The following is a 10,000-nucleotide window of genomic DNA, read 5'->3' as shown; positions in this document are numbered from 1 at the left end:
GATTGGGTTTGATTTATATCGAGTGATTATTTAACGCTGGGCGGTGTGTAAACACGATTGGGTTTGATTTATATCGAGTGAATATTTAACGCTGCGCGGTGTGTAAACACGATTGGGTTTGATTTATATCGAGTGATTATTTAATGCTGGGCGGTGTGTAAACACGATTGGGTTTGTTTTCTATATTGCGAATGTTCAACTCTGTGCGGTGTATTAACACGATGAAATAAGAGCGAGAGATGAACCTTCAGAGTTTAGGCTTTATTCCATTTGATTGGAGCCGCTTCTGTGGACACACCAGGAAATACAGGTTCAGCTAGGAGTACATAAGCAGTAACGTATACATGTGCAGTTAACCATTGCAGACTAATCCGCGTAAGCACGGAGTTCGATATAATCTCCATTCTCACCAGTCAATGAGCACCTTCAGTTAACGAGCATCAAGTGGACAGCCGATGTCAATAGCAATGCCCCGGGGACAACCACTCGTGCCGCAGAGAGACCTCCCCTTATACGCGAGACGCACAACATGTGATCCCGCGTCATGTCCCTTGATTCACGTTAATTCACCACATTCTCCTCACCTTTAAAATGTAACTAGGGGCCCATCTTACACACCATGATTGCTTTAGCACTATAGGAGTATACATTTCAAGCAACGCGGACTAATTGATCTACAGAAGCATACATGCCAAGCAGTGATTATTTTGAGTTGTAGGAGCATGGAAATGAGCATCGATATATGATATAATGGGCATATAGGAGCATGAGCAGCGAGAATGCCGATAATCCCCTTTACAGATTGAGTCGTCGAGGGGCCTTATTCGTCGACCTCTCCGGGAGTAAACGGCAGTTTCACTTGAGGGAGACTCCCGATCCTCTTGGTGAGCCTCGACTTGTGCCGGGGATGACTCCTCGTTCGCTCTCCGGGGGAACACGGCAGCCCCGTCGCCTGGCGGTGTTCCTGGGGGGAAATGTCAGAAGGAGGAGAGCCAGGAGGTGGTGTACCGGCGGGAGGAGTACCGGCGGGAGCCAGATGGCGAACCGACACAGTGGTCTCCCTGCCATCCGGGAGCCTGACATGAGCATACTCTGGATTAGTGTCAATGAGTTCGACCCCCTCCACCAGCGGTTCATACTTGCTTTGTCGTACCGGGCGTTTCATGAACACTGTACCGGGGTGGGTCAGCCAGTTGGGCACCGTTTGACTGTCAACATAACGTCGTTGGTGAGTAAACATACGTTCGTGAGGAGTGGCATTTGTGGACGTGCAGAGCAAAGAGCGTATGGAATTCATTGCGTCAGGAAGAGCAACCTCCCATCGCTCGGGGCCCAGTCCTCTCGATTTCAGCGCCAGAGTTATGGCTTTCCAAATAACTCCATTATACCTTTCCACCTGCCCGTTTCCCTGTGGGTTGTAACCCGTCGTTCGACTAGTTGCTATGCCGTGCTCTAATAGGAATTGTTTTAGCCCGGCCGACATGAAACACGGCCCTCTGTCTGAATGTATGTACGAAGGTCTCCCAAACATAGCGAAGAGGTCAGAGAGACATTTTACGACAGTGCCCGAGGTCATATCCGAGCACGGAAACGCGAAAGGGAACCTTGAATATTCATCAACAACGGTGAATATGTATCTGTTGTCTGTCTCGGTGGGCAGGGGCCCTTTGAAGTCGATGTTTAGTCTCTCGAAGGGGGAAGTGGCCTTGATCAGTCTGCCAGATGCCGCGCCATAGAATCTGGGTTTTAGTTCAGCACAAACAGGGCATGAAGCATTCATTTGTTTAATATCTTCAACAGAATAGGGAAGATTTTGTCTGCGTACGAAATGTGCCATCCTGGTTACCCCTGGGTGGCAGAGAGACACATGGAGGTCTTGCAAAGCCTGACTGATTGTTGCCGAACTGTAGACCCGGGAGAAGGTATCTGCAGCAGGGTTTTCCTTCCCGGGCCGGTAAACAATGTCGTACCTGTAGCAGGCTAGGTCTATCCGCCATCTCATAATTTTTTCATTCTTAATTTTCCCGTTATTTTTCCCATCAAACATGAAAGCCACGGATCGTTGGTCCGTAACGAGCGTGAAGTGGTTTCCCAGTAAATAATGTCTCCATTTACGCAGCGCTTCGACGATGGCGTACGCCTCCTTCTCTATTGCCGAGTGTCTCTGCTCGCTTCTAGAGAGAGTTCTCGAGAAGAAAGCGACCGGCCGCCCAGACTGATTAAGTGTTGCAGCTATGGCGTGATTTGAAGCGTCGGTCTCCACCACGAAGGGCACCGAGCTGTCGATCGATAAAACCACGGACTTACTGATATCATCCTTGAGATCGTGGAAAGCTTTCACGACAGCGGCATCTGGTGGAAAGTTTTTGCAATGCACTAGGGGATGTATTTTCTCGGAGTATTGCGAAATCCATCTTGCATAGTAAGCGAACATCCCGATCACCCGGCGCATTGTCTGCAAGTCCTGAGGTGGTGGAAGCTCACGGAGCGGGCGCAATCGCTCAGGATCAGGCTTAATTGTGCCGTCAGCTATCGTGTAGCCGAGAAGGTCAATTGACCTTGCCGAGAATACGCATTTCTCGTAGTTGAGAGTCAGATTATATTTTCCAGCAATGCTCAAGAATCTGTCCAGATTCCTATCATGTTCCCTCTGATCCCTACCGCACACTGTGACATTATCCACGTAAACAAAAGTGTCTTCGAGGTTTTCATCTGAGATGATGTCGTCCATAACCCGTTGGAAGCAAGCTACTCCATTCGTGACACCGAATGGTATCCTTCTGAACTGGTAGAGGCGCCGCCCTGCCTGGAATGCAGTGTACGGTTTGTCTTCCTCTCGGATGGGAATTTGATGATAGGCGCTTCGCAAGTCGATGGTACTGAATACCTTATAATTGGCCACGCGTTCGACCATCTCATCTATGCGCGGCAGGGGTAGGCGTCGAGTTGGGTGAAGCGATTGACCGTTTGGGAATAATCGACAACCATCCGTCTCTTATGGTTCTGACTGCTGGTTACTAACACCTGTGCGCGCCATGGCGAATCGCTCGGTTCTATAATTCCCTCCTCCAGTAATCGCTTGGTTTCTGAAGTGATGAAATTCATGTCAGCAGTGGTATATCGCCGCGATTTGATCGCTATCGGTTTGCAGACCGGCGACAAGTTAGCGAACAGCTGGGGGGACGTCACCTCCGCAGTGGTCAGCGCATTTAAAATTAGACGAGGCTTGCTTCCTCCAAAGGGTATTTCGATGCTCGTGTGCTGCTTGAGGACATTATGACCCAGAATTACGTCTGCGCACAAATCACGAAGCACCAGCACCTTTACATCCCGATGCGTGTACCCTTTTACGTCCAATTCAACATTGCAGTACCCTCGTACGCGGGATTGTAGTGAGGTGGCGGCCATGCATACCGTATTGTCAGTCGGGTGGATTACCCATTTCCTGCCCTTCACTAGCGAGCTGTTGACGAAACTTTCAGAGCTACCGGTATCAATCAGTGCCTCAGCCATATGCCCGTTAATTCGCACGTTGATGATAGCCTTGGATAGATTCCCCGGGAGGCTGCAGTCAATTTATTTTGCGAGTAGAGAGCCGCAGAAGTGGGTTTATTTCTCCTTAGAGTAGATTTACATACCCTGGCATAATGCCCTTTCTTGTCGCAATTCATGCATGTGGCATCTCTGGCGGGACATTTTTGACGAGGATGCCTTTTGTACCCACAAAAGAAGCATTTACCGACCGGAGCAGTTGCTGAGGAGTTTGACGAGGTCTGGGTATCCGGCTCCTCGGGTGTTTCTCCATCCCTCATGTCTGGCTGTGTCTGTGCCAGTGGGGTTCCTTGGGTTCCCATCGTAGCAGCGTTCATGAGCAGCATCGGTGTCCCAAATGACTCAGATTGCTGCTGAGCCGTATCCATCGCTCGAGCCTGATCGACTACCTTGTCAAGAGTGGGTTGCGCTTTCTCTAGTAAGCGTTGCCGTATGTGGGCTGATCTGAGTCCTTGGATGAATGCCTCCCGTGTCGCTTCCTTTCGGTGTTCCTCGGCGCTTACGGCCCGGAAGCTGCAGTCTTTTCCCAGCTGATTCAGAGCTTGCAGGAACTGATCGATTGTCTCCCCGGCTGCTTGCTTGCGTGTGTTGAGAAGATGTCGTATGTATACCTCGTTCTTGGGCTTCACGTAGAGCGCCTGCAGTACGTCCATCGCTGCTTCGTAAGTGTCACACCCCGAGAAGAGCCTGTACACGCCGGGCGAGACATGATTCACGAGAGCGGCAAATTTGTCAGCTCCCTCCGCGATGATGGTCAGATAGTGTGAGAAGGAGCAGAACCAATGTGACCATTTCATTTCTGCGTCAGTCGTGTTTGGGTCTGCGTCGAACCTCTCTGGTTTGTAGATCTTGTCCATCTTTGGTTGAGAGAGCCGAGAAAATCAAATGGAATAAATTGAAATAAGAGCGAGAGATGAACCTTCAGAGTTTAGGCTTTATTCCATTTGATTGGAGCCGCTTCTGTGGACACACCAGGAAATACAGGTTCAGCTAGGAGTACATAAGCAGAAACGTATACATGTGCAGTTAACCATTGCAGACTAATCCGCGTAAGCACGGAGTTCGATATAATCTCCATTCTCACCAGTCAATGAGCACCTTCAGTTAACGAGCATCAAGTGGACAGCCGATGTCAATAGCAATGCCCCGGGGACAATCACTCGTGCCGCAGAGAGACCTCCCCTTATACGCGAGACGCACAACATGTGATCCCGCGTCATGTCCCTCGATTCACGTCAATTCACCACAGGTTTGATTTATGTCGAGTGAATATTTAACGCTGGGCGGTGTGTAAACACGATTGGGTTTGATTTATATCGAGTGATTATTTAATGCTGGGCGGTGTGTAAACACGATTGGGTTTGATTTATATCGAGTGATTATTTAACGCTGGGCGGTGTGTAAACACGATTGGGTTTGATTTATATCGAGTGAATATTTAACGCTGGGCGGTGTGTAAACACGATTGGGTTTGATTTATATCGAGTGATTATTTAATGCTGGGCGGTGTGTAAACACGATTGGGTTTGATTTATATCGAGTGATTATTTAACGCTGGGCGGTGTGTAAACACGATTGGGTTTGATTTATATCGAGTGATTATTTAACTCTGGGCAGTGTGTAAACACGAGTGTGTTTGATTTATATTGAGTGAATATTAAACGCTGGGCGGTGGATAAACACAATTGGGTTTGATTTCTCTATTGCGAATATTAAACGCTGTGCGGTGTATAAACACGATTGGGTTTGATTTATATCGAGTGATTATTTAACGCTGGGCGGTGTGTAAACACGATTGGGTTTGATTTATATCGAGTGAATATTTAACGCTGCGCGGTGTGTAAACGCGATTGGGTTTGATTTATATCGAGTGATTATTTAACGCTGGGCGGTGTGTAAACACGATTGGGTTTGATTTATATCGAGTGAATATTTAACGCTGGGCGGTGTGTAAACACGATTGGGTTTGATTTATATCGAGTGATTATTTAACGCTGGGCGGTGTGTAAACACGATTGGGTTTGATTTATATCGAGTGAATATTTAACGCTGGGCGGTGTGTAAACACGATTGGGTTTGATTTATATCGAGTGATTATTTAATGCTGGGCGGTGTGTAAACACGATTGGGTTTGATTTATATCGAGTGATTATTTAACGCTGGGCGGTGTGTAAACACGATTGGGTTTGATTTATATCGAGTGATTATTTAACTCTGGGCAGTGTGTAAACACGAGTGTGTTTGATTTATATTGAGTGAATATTAAACGCTGGGCGGTGGATAAACACAATTGGGTTTGATTTCTCTATTGCGAATATTAAACGCTGTGCGGTGTATAAACACGATTGGGTTTGATAGGCTCCTGATGTTGGCTTGGTCCTTCTTGATGTAACTTATGGTCGATTCATTCAAACCGTAATGGTGTCTAGTGTGTACTAGGTGCGGTGGGACGCAAGAAGCACGCGGGCCGCATTCTACTCCGCTTTATTGCGCGACCAGAAGCACAGTCTTACCACCCCTAGCGGGCGAGGCATGATATACGAAAACCCAATCACGTGACACAGCACACTCCTCCCCCCCGTAAAATGACCCATCACATAACGAACGGATAATCACAACATGACCATCAGAAACCCATCAACACACATAATCCTCCAAGTACCGCTTGGGGAGGTTTGGGGGGGGGTGACGCTGAACAGCGATCATGCATCTGGTCCACGTGCCGCTTCCACACATCCCCACCATCAGTCCGCACCATGCAATTCGCCGGCCCTAGCACCACAGAGACCACCGCCGGCACCCATTTGGAACCGTGGAAATAATCGCGCACCATCACCCGCTGCCCCACCTCGAAGCTGCGCAGCCGCGTCGGACGCGACACTGCCCCACTCCCCGACCCTCCAGGTCGCAGCAAATCCAGCCTGGACCGCAAAGCCCGTCCATAGAGACGAATGGCAGGCCAATCACCCGTGACAGGATGAACTGCGTTCCTGTAATGGAGCAAAAAGACATCGACTACCGTCTGCACAGGTGCAACACCCCCCCTGCGCAAAGCCCGCTTCAACATCTTGACAAACGACTCAGCTTGGCCATTCGTCTCAGGATGATACGGTGCGGACCTTAGATGTCGAATACCATTCTGGCGCATAAACTCATCAAATACACCCGCGATGAACTGCGGACCATTATCAGAGACCAGGATCTCCGGCAACCCTTTATTAGCAAAGATCGTCCGCAGCTTCTCTACTGTAATGTTTGCTGAAGTATGCTGCATTACTACAACCTCCGGCCATTTAGAGAATGCATCAATCACAATCAAAAACATCTTGCCATTAACCGGTCCTGCAAAATCTACATGGACCCTCTGCCAAGCTCGGTCTGGCACAGGCCAGAGACCCGAAGCTCGACGCGGGTTATCAGCATCTGTCTGGCACGTGGCGCAACGCTTAACCAACTGCTCAATGTCTTTGTCCAACCCCGGCCACCACAACAGGCTACGAGCAAGACTCTTGGTCTTCACGATGCCCAGGTGACTGACATGCAGCTCTTCCAAACACTGCTGCCTGAACCTCGGTGGAATCACGGTCCTCATTCCCCACATTATGCACCGTTGGACCAACGACAGCTCCGCTGCACGTGACGTGAAAGGTTGAAATGCCGGTGTCGAAGGCAGATCGCTCCAATTCCCCGTAGAAATCGCCTGGACGACACGGGCAAGCACCGGATCACGAGCCGACTCCACCGCAACCTGCCTGGCCGTGACCGGCCCGTTTTGGACCTGGTCCAGCGCGAACACATCGACCCGGTCGCCCAACTCAGACGCAGCTGGACCCTCCGCACATGGCAAGCGTGAGAGCCCGTCGCAGTTAGCATGCTTCTCGGTGCTTCGGAACTGAATATCATAATCGTAAGCACCCAGAAACAGACACCACCGCTGTATTCGCGCGGCTGCTACCACCGGCACCCCGCGTTCGGGTCTCAGGATGAATTGAAGCGGTTTGTGATCCGTCTGTAAAGTGAAATGCCGCCCCAGCAGATATTGATGAAACCTCCGCACACCCCAGACGAGGCTGAGACCCTCCCACTCAATCTGGGCATATCCGCGCTCTGCTGTGGACAGGGTTCGGGATGCAAAACAAACAGGCCGCTCGGAACCATCGTCCATCCTGTGGGAGAGCACTGCCCCGATGCCATATGCAGAGCTGTCGCATGCCAATAGGAGCGGACGCGCAGGCTCGTAGTGCACGAGGACCGTATCCTCTGTGAGCAGCCGCTTGACGCGGTCGAACGACGCCTGGTGTGTAGGCCCCCAAACCCAGCACTCGTCCTTCTTGAGCAACCGCGTCAACGGCGCTAGTTGTGAGCTGAGCCCGCACACGAACCTTTGGTAATACTGGGCCATGCCAATGAACGAGCGCAGCTGCGTCTTGTCGCGAGGCGGTGGCATGCGCTGAATCGCCTCCACCTTCCGAGGACCTTTCAACAGCCCCTCCGGCGTGATGATGTGCCCGAGGTATTCCAAGCGCTGCTTGAAGAACGCGCACTTGTCCCTGTTTAAGCGCAGGCCGCACGCTTCTAGCTTCGTCAGCACTCGGGCAATGTTCGCCAGATGCTCGTCCGCCGTTTTTCCCGCAATGAGTACATCGTCCAGGTAGGTCTGAGCGGGCAGGCCAATGCAAACCTGATCCATAGCTTTCTGCCACAAAGCTGGGGCCGAAGCAATCCCAAAACAGAGTCGGGTATATCGATAGAGTCCTTGACACGTGTTGATTGTTAAAAGCTCGCTACTCCCGGGATCCATCGGCAGGTGAAAATATGCATCACGCAGGTCTAGCTTCGTGAAGTATCGACTCCCCGCCAATCGCGCATATATTTCATCGATTGACGGCAGTGGATATTGCTCCACGCTGAGCCCCGGGTTAACTGTGGATTTGAAGTCCCCGCACAATCGGACGTCCCCATTCTGTTTCAGCACCGTGACAACCGGGGTGGCCCAATCCGAGCATGACACCCGTTCGATCACTCCACAGGCCTCTAGCCTATCCAGTTCACCCTTGACCTTGTCCCGCAGGGCATATGGCACCGGACGTGGTTTACAAAACCGAGGAACCACCCCCTCCTTCAAGAAGAGTTTCGCCTCCATGCCCTTGTGTTTTCCAAGGTCGCTTCTAAACAACCCTTGATGTCTTTGAAGAATCTCCTCCAACTGATCCTCCCACTGGCTCGGCACGGGTTGCACAAGGTGAACTGCGGCCCAGTCTAGCCTGATGCGGGTCATCCAATCTCGGCCGAGAAGAGACGGCCTCCTCCCCCGTACGACGTACACCCGAAGCGTGGCGACCTGGCCTTGGTACCGCACAGACACGTCTGCCATCCCGACTGGCGTTATCTTCTCGTGGGTGTACGTGAACAGCGCGAGGTTTGACCTGATAAGCTTCAAGCCGTTGAGTCTACGCGCGGTCTGTTCGCCGATGATCGACACAGCCGCTCCCGTATCGACCTGGAACGTGATCGGCGTTTTGTTCACTTCAACTTCCACCGTCATCGGGCGCGCCGTCGTCGGGCCAACTGAACACAGGCTCAACAACGGCCGCTGGTTCTGCCCCGAGTCGCGTCGCACATCGCCGTCCACGACTTTAACGGTGGCCGAAGCCCCACGGCACACACGCGCCAAATGACCCACCTTGTGACAATTCAAACACACGATGCCTTTATACGGGCATGCACGGCGCAGGTGTCGACCTCCACATCCCAAGCATGTCCGCGAGGTCACCCCGCCGCACGCGTGGCCGCGCGGCGATGTCCGACCCGCATCGAAGGTCGTGCGCGCGTTCCTGGGTGCTCGCGACCCCGCGTGGCCGGTGATGGCTCGAACATCCCCGCGAGTCTGCTCAACCGCCATGTGTGCTTTCATTTTCTCCACAATGTCCCGAAACGCCAGCCCGTCATCCCGGCGCCTGTTTGGTGCCACTAAATCACCCAGCAGCCGTTAATGCTCTGGCGAAAGCGAAGCGAGCAAGATCGACTTCTGCTTGCTCTCGTCGACCACATCGTTCGCGTGGAAATAGCATTCCAATTGCTCCGAAAACAATTCGAAGTCGTCCCCGTCGAAAACGGGCATAAGTCCGTATGCACCCATCCTCGTCAGCGAACTAGTTTGTACTAGGTGCGGTGGGACGCAAGAAGCACGCGGGCCGCCATCTACTCCGCTTTATTGCGCGACCAGAAGCACAGTCTTACCACCCCTAGCGGGCGAGGCATGATATACGAAAACCCAATCACGTGACACAGCACAGTGTCCAACTGCGGCAAACCTTTTTCCTTCCCGAAGCATAACAAGCACCTTCTCCTGGAGTGTCAGGACCTTCCTCTGGTGCTTTGGTTCCTTGCCAGAAGCCTTAGAAGGTGCAGGGCGTTTGGGCGGCATCGTGGGGCTTGCAGAAAAAAC

At 51.6% G+C, this 10,000-nt stretch overlaps 2 protein-coding genes across 4 annotated transcripts in view; one reads left to right on the top strand and one right to left on the bottom strand.

Moving 5' to 3' along the window:
- Nucleotides 1-10,000, top strand: part of LOC147026903 (cohesin subunit SA-2-like) — a 224,262-nt gene that overhangs the window by 22,976 nt on the left and 191,286 nt on the right. The gene's annotated exons all lie outside the window — the stretch shown is intronic.
- LOC147026906 (uncharacterized) lies at nt 3,498-4,815 on the bottom strand. The gene is made up of 2 exons (XM_085882798.1): nt 4,637-4,815; nt 3,498-4,512 (listed from the first exon to the last, which is right to left on the bottom strand). The coding sequence occupies exon 2, from the start codon at nt 4,407-4,409 to the stop codon at nt 3,498-3,500; it is 912 nt and encodes a 303-aa protein (XP_085738924.1). The 5' UTR covers nt 4,410-4,512; nt 4,637-4,815.

Source organism: Eptatretus burgeri, chromosome 5 (genome assembly GCF_056783735.1).
Source record: "Eptatretus burgeri isolate ZD-2024b chromosome 5, Ebu_testis_v1, whole genome shotgun sequence".
Taxonomy (NCBI): domain Eukaryota; kingdom Metazoa; phylum Chordata; class Myxini; order Myxiniformes; family Myxinidae; genus Eptatretus; species Eptatretus burgeri.
The sequence above is the reverse complement of the archived record's forward strand: the minus strand, read 5'-3'. Positions and strand labels throughout refer to the sequence as shown.